The 17,410-nt window shown below is 43.7% G+C and overlaps 1 protein-coding gene across 1 annotated transcript in view; it reads left to right on the forward strand.

The window, feature by feature from the left end:
* Positions 1-17,374, forward strand: part of LOC137522852 (voltage-dependent calcium channel gamma-6 subunit-like) — a 184,672-nt gene extending 167,298 nt beyond the window's left edge. Inside the window, exons 3-4 of the mRNA XM_068242987.1 lie at positions 9,536-9,673; positions 16,740-17,374. Of these exons, the coding sequence (XP_068099088.1) occupies positions 9,536-9,673; positions 16,740-16,966 (365 nt within the window). The 3' untranslated portion in view covers positions 16,967-17,374. The remainder of the gene's footprint in view (positions 1-9,535; positions 9,674-16,739) is intronic.
* Positions 17,375-17,410: the final 36 nt, after the last annotated feature.

The following is a 17,410-nucleotide window of genomic DNA, read 5'->3' on the forward strand; positions in this document are numbered from 1 at the left end:
CACTGAACCCAAACAGAACCCTATCACCTGCAGGGAAAACCTAGGCAACATAGGCAAGTCCCTCTCCGCTCTCAGCCGATTGGCCCAGGTCCCCGCCGGTGCAGAGAGCAACCTCGAGGTCGCAAAAACCTGCTTTCAATCAAACCCAAGTTGTCTGCGGTGTACTGTGCAGGTGCAGAACTACTGCGCCTGTGCAGTACACCACAGACAACGTGGACAGCGGCGCTCTTGCAGGCGCACTAGAGGAAGTCGCCTTCCTCACCAGCAGGGACCCCGGGCCGAACGGCTGAAGGGGGGCTACGGCATGGGAAGTGTCATCTGCAATGGGCTGGAGGAAGCCCCGGTTAAGTAGTGTGGGGAGGACTTGGTTTGGCTGATGACTCCTTTAAGGCTGGTGTCCACAGGCCTGGCTGGCACCTCCTGCGACTCCCTCCCCAATTCCCCTTGCCAAGAAAGCAAGGTGGCAAAGGCAGGAAGCCAAAACTGCAATCTTCCATAAGGTCCATTGTACCTTTCAACTTTTCTTGGCCCAAAAATGGTGAAGCACTGAAGGATTATTGTAACCGTCCAGTAATAAAATTTTCTTTTCCAGGTTTCATTGTAGGTAAATCTCATACCATTCTCTGTTTTCCCCAGTCGGGCTGTAAACAAAGTTGTCAATGTGTGAAAATACCATAAAGTAAATGCATTAGACCAGAGCTCCCCAACCCTGTCCTCAAGGCCCACCAATAGTACAGGTTTTGCAGAAAACCACAAACATGCACAGGAGGGGTAATTAGAGGCTTAGCAGAGCTGATTAACAACCTGTGTGGATTTCTACAAAACATGCACTGTTGGTGGGCCTTGAGGACAGGGTTGGAGAACTGCGTTAATATTGCTGTGAGAGGTGGTGGTATTAGCAGCAGTAGCAAGGCAATATTAGGGTGCATACACACAACCAATTTTGATTGGCCAATCACTGACCAATTTTACCTCCTCTATTCAGTATAAAGGCCAACAGACAGGGGCGTTGCTAGCTTCCTTAGAGATCCGGGGCACTTTTGGGCAGTTCAGACAGAAAATGGGTGTGGTCACGCACCAGAATGTGGTTATAGTCATGGGTGGAGCCAAATTTACATGAACTTAACAGCGGTCTAAGTAGACCTGCCCAGAAAAATGTTGGATGAAGCCCCTCTGCATTTATACAAGAAAAATGCAGCAGATAACATAAATAGGCAGTGTCATTTAAACATAACTTGGCAAAGCTATCTGGCTTCTGTGCTGGCTGGTCTGGCCTGCTGCCAGGTTATCGCCAGTTCCCCAACAGCATTCCCTGACCGTCTAGTGGACCCCCTCTCACGTTCCCACCGGCCTGCCACTGAGGCACCACAACATCAGCAGCATGCACCATAGAAGAACCACAGCTCCCTGCATGCCCCCATAAAGGCATCACAGCACCCAGCATGGCACCACAGCACCCAGTATGCCCACATAGAGGAACCACAGCACCCAGCAAAACCCCGATTGATGCACTACAGCTTCCAGCATGCCTGCCATTGGAGCACTACAGCTGAGCTGACTCTGCCTGGGGGACATCCGGGGCACTCCAGAAAAGATCCGGGGCACGTGCCACTGATCTTTTGGGTTAGCAACGCCCCTGCCAACAGATATTGAATACTATGAACAGTTTGTATAAGTAACCCCTCATACTACAATAAAGTGTTAAAACTGGCCAATTGTCTAATCAAATTTGAATGTGTGTTACTACCTGCAGCTGTGTGCCGAAAGTTATGCTATTTGCACGACCTGAGGTAATACAGTCTTGTGAGCATTGCTATGGTAATGCGCATTACACTGCTGCCAGTAGTTAGGGCAATATTGCTTTGTGCTGTCTGCACACACCAATATTAGTGCAGTTTCCTGCATCAACCCTATTGTATGACATAGCCAAATGCATCTGCTTACTTCAAACATCCAATTATTTCAGATTTTCTTCAATATTTTAATTACTTCGACATGTGTGAAAGTACTGAAGTTATGTGTGTCCTCAATGACCATGCCTCTAGTGATACTATTAAATTGGGATGATTGAGCAACATTTATTAAATCAGTTTTGAGGTTACTAAAGACATTCATGACAACATACTTCGGGGTTGTCTTTTTACTCATTTTCGTGAAATTGCACTTATTTTGTAGAAATAGTCCTCATGCTGTTAAGTATAACTGTAGAATTCCGAATAACTCTTCAAACTTTAGGGTGTATTCACTAATATATGGGAAGTGCGTGAAAAAAGGGCGCCAGGAAAAAAGGGCTTGGCTGGGTGGCGAAATTGTGACGGTGGATAGCGAAATCTCAATAACGATAAACAGTGTTAACTAAATTGGTAACAATAAATACGGTTTTAAAACAGACGGGAGTTGATAACCAAAATATATTAATGTTAAAAATCATAACGTAAGTCAACAATAAAGCTTAACCCAACCCTACTCTCACACAGAACCCTCCCCAGGTGGTGCCTAAAACTAACCACTCCCCTAGTGGTGCCTAACCCTAACAACCCCTGGTGTTGTCTAACCCTAACCGCCCCTGGTGGAGCCTAACCCTAACACCCCGGGTGGTGCCTTACCCTAACCTCCCAGGTGGTGCCGGTGTTGCATAACCCTAACTACCCCCCAGTGGTGCCTAACCCTAACCACTCCCACTGCATAAACACCCTTTTACACATAGAAACGATAGTATCTTTGATAACGTAAAATCTGTACATACAAGTGAAATAATATGACTAAAAACTATAACGTTGCAAGCTTCTAAAACGATAACATACTTCAAAAAATTTTATGTTCTAATGTTGTTAACGATATTTTTCAGGCGCCCTTTTTTTCAGCTTTTTTCACCGTATTAGTGATAATTGCATCAGAGTCTATGGCAGCGCCCTTTTCGTCTACTAGCTGCCAGCGCCCTTTGCTATGGGAAAGTTACTGTGTGCAGCAGTGCACATGCACAGCAATTTAACCGGTAAAGCCGACAGTACCGTAGCATGCATTGCGCACTTAGCACAACCTTACTGTCAGGATTACTGGTAATATTGTGCAGTGTGCTCCCTGCGCACAGCAAATTTACTGTAGGTTAGTGAGCACACCCCTTTGTGAGCATGCATGTCAGCCCCAGCAACCGAAAATATTCAACTATATATGGCAGCTTAACGAGGAACTGTACCAGCATGTAGTAAATTATTCAGGATACTCACTTTTACATTAAATACTCTGGTTTCCCCATCAGAAACACTTCCTATATCTATATATTGCTATGTAACAGTGCTGCGCCAAAGGACATATGGTTCCCCTTTGCACCCCCCACCACCCCTCATAGCTGCCCAGCTACTTGCCATATTTTGTTTTGTTGTGATTTTCGTTTTATTGTTAATGCAACCATGAAACGGAACCATGAAACTGGCATATGCCAGTGCCAGAGTCCTGATCTAAGGTAAGTATTTGTGGAATATCAGAGTGGGCTTATATATCCCTATGGCACGTCACTTGTCTGAAATTGTTAGTGTATTGTAAAAGTTTATTATACTGAATACAGAAAGAAGTATCTTCATTGATCTCTACTCGCTGACAGTAGATACTGTACTCAAAATATATTTCCCAGTAGTCCATAAAAAGATCTGTTTGCATGGGCCACTTTTGTGTAACAGGGTGTATTCTCAATCTTTTTTTAAATACTTCCAGAGAGGACCACTTGAACTTTATTGGGAGGTGATTCCACAGAGTCAGAGCAGCCTGGCAGAATGCCCAACCCTCCAGAGATAAATGCAGTATGAGCTGAACCTGACACCAGAGACCACGGGTTTCAGTGTAACAGACCAGCAGGTTCATCAGGTAGTTGGGCCCTCGGTTTGCGGGGTGTTATACTTGTTGCAGGTTTTTTTTGTCTGTTTGTTTACAAGACAAAGTAAAGATATTATGGTATCTTTAGTTAGAATGCTTTTTGTTACAGGTAGGGTTGCAACAGTATGAAATTCCACGGTATGATAACCGTAAAAAATAAAATATCACAATGTGACGGTATTATGGTATACGATATTATACAATTATTTGGACCTGGGCTCCCCCCCTTACATTTACTAATATGCCCCCCCCCCCACACACACACACACACCCCAGTAGTAGGTGGCTACAGCATAGGTAGCCAGGGATAGGTGTAGCCAGTATTAGGTGGCCGCAGCATAGATAGCCAGAGCTAGGTGTAGGCAGGATAGGTGGCTGCAGCATAGGTAGCCAGAGCTAGGTGTAGGCAGGATAGGTGGCTGCAGCATAGGTAGCCAGAGCTAGGGGTAAGCAGGATAGGTGACAGCAGCATAGGTAGCCAGAGCTAGGGGTAGGCAGGATAGGTGGCTGCAGCATAAGTAGCCAGGGATAGGTGTAGGCAGGATAGGTGGCCACAGCATAGGTAGCTTGAGCTAGGGGTAGGCAGGATAGGTGACAGCAGCATAGGTAGCCAGAGCTAGGGGTAGGCAGGATAGGTGACAGCAGCATAGGTAGCCAGAGCTAGGGGTAGGCAGGATAGGTGGCTGCAGCATAAGTAGCCAGGGATAGGTGTAGGCAAGATAGGTGGCCACAGCATAGGTAGCCAGAGCTAGGTGTAGGCAGGATAGGTGGCTGCAGAATAGGTAGACAGGGATAGATATAGGTGCCCGCAGTATAGAGGGGGGGGGGGGGGTGAGGGACGCAGCAGCAGGGGTTACAAATACTCACTTGCTGGGCCAGTCCTCATGCGTGTACTGGCTTAGTCTACTTCCTGTTCTTGCTTCCTTCTCCTTGTAATAGCGCCTAGGGTGCTGTTTCAGGAAAATGTGAGGCAAGAACAGGAAAACGAATGAAGCCAGTACAGTGCGAGGACTGGCCCGGCAAGTAAGTATTTCTTTCACCGCCACTGTTCGTGCGCTCGGCGCTCACCGCTGTGTCGCATCCCTGCCTCTATGTCGCCCTGCCCTCCCGGTCGCCCCGCCCCCCGAAAACCGGTAATACGAGATTGTGCATGGTATGATTACCATGCACAATCAAACCGCGGTATATCGTCATACCGGTATACCGCGGCAACCCTAGTTACAGGATATGCTATCTAGACGAGGATGGTTGCTGATCATGTCAGCTTCCTCAACAGGGGTGAAGATGTGCCCAGAGTGGATAAAACGTGTTAAAAACCAAATAAAGTGAAAAAAGATGGAGGTGCCTTACTTCTCAACTGACACAATCAATTTAAAAGAAAGTAGATTTTTATTTGCAGAGGCTGTGCAAACAAAAATCTGCTTTGTTTTTAATTGATTGTGTCAGTTGAGAGGTAAAGGTGCCCATAGACCTGACGATTATGGGCAGATTCGACAAAGAGAAAAATGTATCTCTAATCCAATTTGATTAGAGATAAATTTGTTTTTTGTTGATTCTGCCCATACACTACCGGCCGATTCCCGTCCGATTTCAGCATGAAATACAGTCCGCACCGCCGCTGCCCCCCAATGTATAATGTTCCCCGCTCCCCCCCCCCCCCCCCCGCTCCGTGTGTGCATTTATAGGTTACCTGTCCTGTAGCAGCCTCCGCACAGTGTCTGTAAACCTCCAGGCGGCTATCCATACATGCCACTGGTGCATAGCGTCTTCAGTCACATGCTATGCGCCAACGTCAGACACTATGTTCCAGTAGCGTGTATACGGAGAGCCGCCAGGAGGACAGGTAATGTATAAATGCGGAAATCGTCACCGTACCAGTGTTGGGCGAACACCTGGATGTTCAGGTTCGGGAAAGTTCGCCGAACATGGCCGCAATGTTCGGCATGTTCGGGCCGAACCCCGAACTCCCCGAACATCCCGCTTTTGGGGGCCGTATGAGGTCGCAGGCATAAGGGGGGAGCATGCCCCGATCGCGGGGGGGGGGGTCGGAAATTCCCCCCACCCCCTCCGCTAGCGCTCCCCCCTCGGCCCGCTTCCCCATACAAAAGTTTGGCAAAAGTAAAATAGTACCGGTGGTGGTGGTGGCCTTGCACTGTGAAGTGAGTGAGGAGGAGGAGGAGTCCGGAGAGTGACGCGTTGAGGGAGGCCGGGCAGCGGGCGGTTCAGCGGTAGTACCCTTGTGGTACTTCCGCCCTTTCTCTGACCTCACGTCCTCTGCATACGAGGGTACGCGTCACGCGTACCCTCGTATGCGTCATCACGCAGAGGACGTGAGGTCAGAGAAAGGGCGGAAGTACCACAAGGGTACTACCGCTAAACCGCCCGCTGCCCGGTCTCCCTCAACGCGTCACTCTCCGGACTCCTCCTCCTCCTCACTCACTTCACAGTGCAAGGCCACCACCACCACCGGTACTATTTTACTTTTGCCAACTTTTTGTATGGGGAAGCGGGCCGAGGGGGGAGCGCTAGCGGAGGGGGTGGGGGGAATTTCCGACCCCCCCCCCCGCGATCGGGGCATGCTCCCCCCTTATGCCTGCGACCCCATAGGGGGGCAGTATTCGGCCGAACAGGGCCCTGTTCGGCGGCCATTTAGTAGTTCGGGGCGAACCCGAACTTAAAAGGCCGAACACCATCAGGTGTTCGGCCGAACTCGAACATCACCCGAACAGGGTGATGTTCTGCAGAACCCGAACAGTGGCGAACACTGTTCGCCCAACACTACGTACCACCGCACACCTGACCAATCAACTTCGGCCTGACATTTTGCGGCACGTGCGATTGACCATGTGACCAATTGGCACTTGGCAGCACCAATTTTCATCCAATTCGGTTATAATGATCGAATTGGATGGTCAATCGGCAGGCAAGTCGTCTGATGTATGGCCACCTTAAGCCACCTCCATCTTTTTTCATTTTATTTGGTTTTTAATAAGTTTTATCCACCCTGGATGACGCTTCACCCCTGTTGTGCTAGTCGATCCTCCCCTTTTCTAAAAGGAAGGGGGGGGGATTCATCAGTCCTGTCAGGCTAGTCTGGTCAATGACTATAGGTCAGGCTGTATGCCCATATGACTGACCTATAGCCCACCCCGTAACACCTGTGCAAACTCCTACCTAACACAGAACTACAGTAACCCTGCAAGTAGATGTAGCATACAGACTGACAGATAGTATTCACCAAACAAACTAGTAGTTAGATACAAGGCACAGTATTTAAAAGTAGTATTGTCACCTGAGGCCTAAAGGCTGAGACAGTCCTGATGATAGCCGGGTGACTGCATACTGTTGAGGATTGGTTTAGGTAGTTCAAACACTTTACAGGTAGCGTGGTCAGTTCAAGCCAATGTCGGTCCAGGCAGAGTTCAAGGGAGTCCTTAAATCAAGCAGGGGTCGATCCAGGCAGCAATCAGGCAAGTCCGGGTACAAAGCAAAGTCTGGCAGCAGATAATCCAATCGAAGGCGAAGTAGAAACCAGCAGTGGTCGGCAAGGGCAATCAATCTAGAGTAAAGCTTGGTCAGGATACAAGGCAAAGTCAGCAACAGAGATCAATCAGAGTGTGAGTGCATGCCCAGCAACAAGCCAAGCCACAGCTAATGCTATCACAGGCGATGTCTGAGGGCGCTCACCTTATCTACAGTGGGATGCGAAAGTTTGGGCAAGCTTGTTAATTGTCAGGATTTTCCTGTATAAATCGTTGGTTGTTAGGATAAAAAATGTCAGTTATATATATCATATAGGAGATGAAGTTTATTGGATTTACAGAAAGTGTGCAATAATTGTTTAAACAAAATTAGGCAGGTGCATAAATTTGTCATTTTATTGATTCCAAAACCTTTAGAACTAATTACTGGAACTCAAATTGGCTTGGTAAGCTCAGTGACCCCTGACCTACATACACAGGTGAACACAATTATGAGGAGTATTTAAGGGGGTCAATTGTAAGTTTCCTTTTTCCTTTAATTTTCTCTGAAGAGTAGCAACATGGGGGTCTCAAAACAACTCTCAAATGACCAGAAGACAAATATTGTTCACCATCATGGTTTAGGGGAAGGATACAAAAAGCTGTCTCAGAGATTTTAGCTGTCTGTTTCCACAGTTAGGAACATATTGAGGAAATGGAAGACCAAAGGCTCAGTTCAAGTTAATGCTCAAAGTGGCAGACCAAGAAAAATCTCGGATAAACAGAAGCAACGAATGGTGAGAACAGTCAGAGTCAACCCACAGACCAGTACCAAAGACCTAGAACATCATCTTGCTGCAGATGGAGTCACTGTACATCGTTCAACCATTCGGCGCACTTTACTGTGGTGCCCAAATTTATACACCTGCCTAATTTTGTTTAAACAATTATTGCACACTTTCTGTAAATCCAATAAACTTCATTTCACTTCTCAAATATCACTGTGTGTGTCTCCTCTAAAATATATTTAACTGACATTTTTTATTGTAACAACCAATGATTTATACAGGAAAATCATGACGATTGACAAGGTTGCCCAAACTTTCGCATCCCACTGTATATACAAGGACTAACCAATCAGAAAGCAAAGAAATCCAAATTAACCAATAACATAGCAGCATGTCAGCAGATGAGCTGACACGCAATGCACCCAATGTACCCAATTGCTCCTTCCTGCAACCCACCTTTGCATATATTTCTTCTAGGAGTTATATGCGCCCAAAAAAACCTAGTGAAGTGTTGCACTATTTGGATACCGTTGTCTCTGTTTTTTCCAAGGTGTCCATCACCCCATCCTCTCGTCATGTCAGCTTCCTGTCTATGAGCACCAGCAGATATCTTTGGAAAGCAAATCTCAGTGGGAAAATATCAGTGAGATAGGTTCGCCAATCTTGTGCCAATGGAAATCTGTTTTAGCATAATTCAATCCAGATGTTGGAGCCTCAAATGACAACCAGTGAGAGAAAAGTTATTCCCTTGTTTACCTGGCTGAGCAGCCCTTTTAGGAGGCCTTTTGTACAGTAATGAAGTACGCATAGCGAGAACGTATTCGATTCCCTCTAGATATGAATCACATGTTTAGTGGGGAAAAAATGCTTCAGTTTTTCCCCCCGCACATCAATTAGGAAGCAGCCTATTGATTTCAATGGGTTGTGCAGAACTGTGATAGAACTCTGATGCCACTGACAGTGAGTCAACACACTCCCCATCAGTGGTATTGGAGCACTGTTACTAAAAATCCACCATTTCATTAATATTGCAGCCAATTTTGCACAATTACTGTTACCTGCATTACCTAAGTACTGTAATGTTTACATTATCAGAGTACCGTGTATTATGCAATTGCAGAACGCAGTACTGCGGTATCGTATGCCTTACCTAGGTAAAACGGGGCATAATAATTGCACCAAGCAGGCTACACTACCAATAAATAGCACCAGTAAATCTGTGCACAGCAGTTTTACTCCAATACACTCCAATGAACAATATAAGCAGTCGCCTCTCATCTGCTGCTGACTGAAGGTGGGCAGACACTGGTCAAGAGCATGCATGCAATTACCCTAAAAAGTATGTCCAGTTAATGTGTGGTTATAAGATGTATATGTATGTGTGCTGTGCCATTCACCTGCATGTTTCTTCCACAGATCTCAATATCACAGCAGCTGTTCTCTCTCTGCTCAGCATAACTCTTATGGTAATGGGATCAATTTGTATAACGATGGTTTTGAGCAAAGGAGTGGAATTCCTCCTGAAGCCTGCCTCATTCTTTTTCATTCTTTCAGGTAAGGAAGCTTCTGTACAGTACAAAATGTTACAAAGATGTGCTCTGCATTATATTCATCTATGGTCACCTCATTCACGTGAAAGAGAGCCTACAAAGCACTGAAATTGCTGTAAGACTGAGGCCTCGATTCACTAAAGGGTGCTAAATGTTAGCACGCCAGTGAAAAGGCACTTAGGACGCGAAAAGGGCCGCTTCACGTGCTAATATGCACGCAAGCGTTTGCGCGTGAAAAGGTTAGCGATGCGCGGTGCGTGAAACGTCGCACCGGTGCGCATGAAACGTCGCACCGTTTGCACGCAAAATAGCCTGAAAAGCTGTTTTACATGCGAACGGAGCGACTTTTCGTGCGCACCAACTTAACGCGCGATCAGTAAGAGCTTTAGACGTGCAAACTGCTTAGCCCCCTAGTTTGCACGTCCAAAGCGTTTAGGCGTGCTAACTGTGTTAGCACCCTTTTGTGAATTAAGCCCTAAGAGTTTTAAAAGGACATGAACAATAGAATAATAAAACCATATTTCCCTTGTGAGAAGTTTAATTTATTATATTTTTAACCTCTAACTAATCATGATAACTGATAATATCAATAAACACTGATGAGCCAAAAACATTAAAACTATTGTTAAATCTACCTAAGTGTAGATTTGTCTTATGCCTTCAAATCAGCTCTGACCCATTGAGGTATAGACTCTACAAGGCATCTGAAGGTGTTCTGTGGTATCTGCCAACAATACATTTAGCAGCAGATAATTAATACTTTACTACTTTAGCTCAGGGGTTATTTTCACCTTAAGGGGGCAAGCAATTTTCACATTTCAGTGCTCATCCCATTCATTCCCCCAAAACTTTATCACTACTTACCAGGGCCGGGCCGAGGCATAGGCTGGAGAGGCTCCAGCCTCAGGGCGCAGTGTAGGAGGGAGCGCACAATTCATACAGCTGTCATTCCTAATTGTGTTTTAAGCAGAAAGAAATAAGAAAAGGGGATACATGGCAGTGACTGCAAGCCAGAAACTACATATTAAGGTGTTGGGGAGGTTGTGGGCCCTGTGGCGCCTCTTAGTCTAATAGCAATCAGTGTGTGACAGCTGGGGTGCGAAGGATGGAGGGGCGCATTTTGGTGTCTCAGCCTTGGGTGCTGGAGGACCTTGTCCCAGCTCTGCTACTTACCATACCTGAATGATGTTTATCGTTTTTTTTTCACCACAAATTAGGCTTTTTGTGAGTGATGTTTTTGTTTTCAGTAATTACTTTATTTTCCATTGTAAAGAGAAAAAAAAACTGAAAAATATACTATTTCTTAAATTCCATCCCCTATATTTTTTTAAATAAACAATGCTACTGTAGATAAAACACATGTTATTTGCCTGTTTGTCATGGCTATAACAACATTTAAAGAGGAACTCCAGTGAAAATAGTGTAGTTGAAAAAAAGTACGGAATTTTTACAATAATTATGTATAAATGATTTAGTCAGTGTTTGCTCATTGTAAAATCTTTCCTTTCACTGATTTACATTTTGACATTTATCACATGGTGACATTTTTACTGCTGACAAGTGATGTCACTAGAAGGAGATGCTGCTTGCATTTTTGGCAGTTGGAAACAGCTGTTATTTCCCACAATGCAACAAGGCTACCACAGTGTGATGTCAGAACCTCAGAGCTGTGAGGCGCTGACATCACACTGTGGAAGGGGTTTCACCCAAACATCAGCCATACAAAGCCTGATCCATTTTAGAAAAGGAATAGATTTCTCATGGAAAAGGGGGTATCAGCTACTGATTGGGAAGTTCAATTCTTGGTTACAGTTTATCTTTAAATTATATTCCTAGTACGATGTATTGCAACAATACATTATTTACAAAAAATAAACATGTCCCCTATTTTTTTTTTTGAACTGTACCTTGTAAATAATTACAAGCCCTTATTTGCAAAAGTAAAAGTAATATACCCCCATCACATATATATTAAAAAAAAAAAAGGTAGAAAAAAATGCTGTCACTTTTTAAACCATCTCAGGTTTACTTGAAGTTGTTGTTTAAAGGGTACCTAAAGTCACTGTAAAGTCCCAAGTTTAATTTACCTAGGGCTTTTTCCAGCACACTGTAGATGTCTTCGTCCCTCATAGTCTTTCTGCTCTTCTCACTTCAGCCGCTGTCCCCTTCAAAAGCCATGGTTTCGGTGCCTCAATTCAATTCCCGTAGCCAGGAGCATTCTGCACTGGCGCGGTTTGAAAAAAATTGAAACTGCACATGTGCCAAATGTCCCCAGCAACAAGAGCACAATGAGGTGCGTGGCCCAGGGCTGCACATGTGCAGTAGCCTGCAATTACTTAAAGGAATACTATCAATGCCCAAGTGTTCTAAATGACAATGTACAAATAATGTCTAAGTAGCTGTGTAAACATTTTCCTACTTTTCATGTTAAATATCAAAGGTAAAAGCTTTAATTTATTGAGAGTAGAATTTAGCTATATTGGGACAAATCAATTGCAGAAGGGGTGTCTGCTTCAATGCACAGCCAGAGTTGCATATCAGACTACAGAGTATTTTTCTCAGAAAGCAAAAACAGTATGAAAAGCTGTGACAAAAGCTGTGAGCGCTCTCTCTCTCTCTCTCTCTCTCTCTCTCATACAGAATTACACACAGGGTTAACTGATCAAGTGTGAGGGGAATTCCCCCTCTCCTCATGGCTCATTCTGCCATCAGTTTTGGCATCAGTAAAGTTTGAAAGTATTTTGATAACAGTAAACAAAGAGGTTGCCAGTGAAATGTATACACCAGTACTTAGCAGCACTTCCCAAACAATTCCTATCTCAATTGAAAAAAATATGTAGATCAATAGTGTTCCATTAAGTCAGACAGATTTCAGAGGGGCACAGCAGCTAAAGCAGAAAGGCCTTAAAGTACCAGGATGACTACATGTGGCTGGAAGAAGTTCTAGGTAAGTTAAAATGGGGACCTTACTGTCACTTTAGGTTCTCTTAAATAATTTTCTTGAAGGCACTTGGTTTAAAATGTTTTGATGATTGGCAGCTTGAAGAACCACAGTATATCAGTGACAAGACAATATATATATACACTGTACAGCGCTGCGTAATATGTCGGCGCTATATAAATGCTAAATAATAATAATAATAATATCAGGCCAAGAGTCTCTAGTGAGATTTAGAGTGCCAACAACATAAAGGTAAAAGTGCCAACAACATAAAGCAAACCTGAAGTGACAATAGTCCTAGTCCTGATCTTAAAGAGACACTGAAGCGAAAAAAAATATCTGATATAATGAATTGGTTGTGTACTATGAATAATTACTAGAAGATTAGCAGCAAAGAAAATATTCTCATACTTTTATTTTCAGGTATATAGTGTTTTTTTCTAACATTGCATCATCCTATAATATGTGCAGATTACACAACACTCAGCATTCAAAATGAGTCTTTCAGAGCAGTCTGTGAAGTAATGACCTCTCCTCTAGCAGAGGAAAAGTAAACAGTTCAATTACAGTTGAGATAATAAAAGTCAGATAACAGCCCTCTCCACGACTAAGTTAGTCGGAGAGCTTAATAGCTTGTTTGCATAGAGATAACAACTGGAGTTTCTCAACTCTTCCTGTACTGGAAACCATTAGACTGATGTATCTGATCTTAATGTTTTTTTTCTTAGCTGTATTACACATACAAATCATAGTATCATCATTTTTTTTCCGCTTCAGTGTCTCTTTAAAGGATGCCAGACCTTTCTCCCTGTTCACCTCCAATCCGCTCGGTTCCCATGGAACAGCCTACATACGTTGTACCAGGGCATGCAATACAACACAAGCACTGGCCCGCATCCTTAATTGAGCTCCTGTGGCTAGGGAGGTTGATCTAAGGGATGCAGGGATTCCTGTAATGATACTGTCACTCAATCTAATCATAATGATTAGGTCAATAGACAGTAATCTAATATATGTAGAAGACTTTAACCACTGCTATGATTTGTGAAGCCTAATTTTAGTATTGGATTTCCTTTAACCTTTTGCCGACCACGTAACGCCGAATGGGGCGAGGTTTTTCAGGAGATCGTGCTCGCCAATGCACGCGCATCTCCGATTGAATGACAGAGCGTCTCCCAGGCGCGATCACCGCTAGGAGACTGTTAGATGGTGAAACCGCCGTCTAATAACACTGTACAGCGATGTGATCTATGGCAGCGCTGTACTGGGGACAGCCGTGTGACACGGCTGTCCCCCTGGCAGGCTCAGGAGTGACCGGCTGTCATAAGCTGATGCCTATGACAGCCGAACACGGTGATTGGCTGGCGGGGGGAGGGAGGAAGTTCTGGCCAAAAAGAAAAAAAAATAGCTTATTTTATTAACAAATAAAACAAATAAATATTTATAAAAAATAAATAAAACTCCAGGAGCAATCAGAGCCCACCAACAACAATCTCTGTTGGTGGGCAGAAAGGGGGTAATCACTTGTGTGCTGAGTTGTGCGGCCCTGCAGTGAGGCCTTAAAGAGACACTGAAGCGAAAAAAAAAATATGATATAGTGAATTGGTTGTGTACTATGAATAATTACTAGAAGATTAGCAAAGAAAATATTCTCATACTTTTATTTTCAGGTATATAGTGTTTTTTCTAACATTGCATTATTCTATAATATGTGCAGATTACACAACACTCATCATTCAAAATGAGTCTTTCAGAGCAGTCTGTGAAGTAATGACCTCTCCTCTGGCAGAGGAAAAGTAAACAGTCCAGGAACAGTTGAGATAATAAAAGTCAGATAACAGCCCTCTCCACGACTAAGACTTAAGGCCCATACACACGTCGGATTTTAGCGAATGACCCGTCGTTTGAACGTTCCGTCGTTCGGACGTTTCCGTGTCAAATCCGACGTGTGTACAGACTATCGTTCGGGTGATAAGACTGGTTACCAACGATCCGCCGAGCGGATCGCTGGTAACCAGTCTTATCACCCGAACGATAGTCTGTACACACGTCGGATTTGACACGGAAACGTCCGAACGACGGAACGTTCAAACGACGGGTCATTCGCTAAAATCCGACGTGTGGATGGGCCTTTAGTCGGAGAGCTTAATGGCTTGTTTGCATAGAGATAACAACTGGAGTTTCTCAACTCTTCCTGTACTGGAAACAATTACACTGATGTATCTGATCTTAATGTTTTATTTCTTAGCTGTGCTACATATACAAATCATAATATCATAAAAAAAATTTTCGCTTCAGTGTCTCTTTAAAGCTGCATTGGCCTAATTAGTGAAAAGTGGCCTGGTCACTGGGGGGGTGTTAAGACTGTGGTACTTAAGTGGTTAAAGTGTAACTGTCGGGCAGAAAATCAAAGATCAATACTTTATTTTTATCTGGTTAACAAGTAATAAGAGTGCTAACCAGGCAATCCAAAAGTTACAAATCTCTCTTACTTTTCTAAACCATAAAATATCATTCCCCAGTTTCCCTGGCTCTTATTTGGCACCTCTGCCGCACAAAGAAAGTTGCAGGGTATGCCAGTGTTTACTTTTTTTCTTCCTTACTTTCCTTCCTTTTCCCCTCACACATAACTAATGCAGCCTGATTGGCTGAAGCCTCTTTCCCTACCATTTTCCTCACCCACACCTCTGTTCCTCTCTGATTGGTCAATGTTTCTTATGCTGAGGAGCTGAGAAACTCACTCAGAACTAGGTGGGAGTGTCTGAAGACTGGGAGGAGGGCAGGCAATGCATACACAATCGGGCAGAGGAGAGTAAGGGAGGAAATTACATCAGGATTGGCTTCAAAATAGACTAAGAAGGATTTTCTCTTTTTTTTACTATAGAAAAAACACTAAAATCAAAAATGTAGACAGGCAAATACATACTGTATGTAAGTAGAGCAAGTATTTTTCTACTTCTGTATGTGAGGGTTTTTTTTCTGAGATAGTATGGCTGACAGCTCCTTTTCAAAGGGTACCAGAAGTGACATAAAGGACCATAGGCAACTAACTTTTTCTCTTCTTTTGTTCTCCTAGGAGATCATTTTTAAACTTATTTTTAAAATAACTTTTCAGTACTTTGCAAAAGTACCAAAAAGTAAATAAAAAGGATTATTTTGAGTATTTTCTTGCTTGTTGGTGGTTTAAAAGGCATTTTATTGACATTTTATTGACAAGTTTTAAAAATATCACCTAGGAGAAAAGTCAGGAGAAAAAGTGATTTACCTATGGGCCATTTCTCTAAACTGAAGTAAAGTGAAACTCATAAATAGTAGACATACTGTGCACAATATTTAGATGCGTAAAGCATTATCACATGTAACTAATCATTGCCAGTTACTAAACTACAGTAATGCATTATGCATATCAATAAAGCACAAGGAAGCAGGTCACTTCGACGCTGGGACAGGGACTAATATATCAGCACGGCTATCAGTACGGCTATAGCTGCAATGCTATGGTACCTGTAATCCGATTGCCATCGACAGCTGGACCTGGAAGTACATATCTTCTACCGAGTTGCGCACCAACTTGGAGGGGGAATAGTATTTTACGCCACCAGGAATTTCAGCGGCAGCAAGGTGAGCTTTCACTTGGCTCCTTCTGCAGGGACGGATCTAGACCTGGGGCAAGGTCAGGTTTTGGCGCCTAAACTGCCATTCCCCATCCACATTTTGCCGCCTTTTTAAGAATTTAACAAACTGCGCCTGGGGCAAGAGACCCGCTTGCCCCCCCCTAAATCCGTCCCTGTCCTTCTGTGCCAAACTAACCGGTGGCGTACTAATATGTATGTTGAGGGTGGAGCTTCTGATATCTTGGGAAAATGGGGCTTTCTTGGACATAATGTCAAAAACCAAAACAACTACAATTATCCTGTAAGATGAATACAATGTTTTCTCCCAAGAGGAAAGTTTTCACTTTATACAAAAAAAAAATGTAAAAGTGTACATCATATAAGGCTAGAAAGTTGAAACCAGAAATCTAATAAGCCGTATTCCACACATTGAGTCTTTTGCAAACTGTTCTAGTCACTTGAGTTTGTCATCTCAAGAGCATGCTAATCTATTTCTTTCACTTGTTACTTGCCAGGTGTTTTCGTCATCATCACCATGGCGGTATTTCGTCAGGCTGTCGGTTGGCTCATGGCAAGTAACCAGAATGTAGCGTTGGAATTTGAATACTCCTGGTCTACAGCATGTGCGGTAGCAGCGGGAGCCATTTTGATATTTGGGGGACTATGTTGCCTGATTCTGATATTGCCGTCTTTGCCCAAAAAGCCTTGGGAATCTTGCATGAAGAAAGGAAGCAGTTCTTAAAATATAAATGATGAAGACCATTGCTGCTTAATTTCCTAGTCGATGAGCTGGAGACCGATCAAACATGGCCGGGCTCTTAACACTGAAGTCCTTTGCAATGCAAGGACAGTTGTTTGTTTACGTCATTGTCATATTTCGCACCTGATCCAGATTAACAGTCAGTATTCAAACTTTGTGGTAATTCTTGCAAAGGAAGATGCTCTGATATATATGGACAATCTATTTATATCCTATTTCGGACCGGATGTTTTTTTCCCTTTTGTAAATAAGCTTTGTAGCATCCAGAACTCTGTTAATGTATTGTATTCGGGGGTTGGGAAGGGCTATTGTATAAAAAAACAAAAACTTTTTTTTTCTTTTTTTGGTGTTATATTATATTGTGCTATTAAAGATTATTTTTATTCTGGAGAGTGTGTGCATTGAATTTACACAAATATATTCCAT

Source organism: Hyperolius riggenbachi, chromosome 6, assembly GCF_040937935.1.
Source record: "Hyperolius riggenbachi isolate aHypRig1 chromosome 6, aHypRig1.pri, whole genome shotgun sequence".
In the NCBI taxonomy this organism is placed as follows: domain Eukaryota; kingdom Metazoa; phylum Chordata; class Amphibia; order Anura; family Hyperoliidae; genus Hyperolius; species Hyperolius riggenbachi.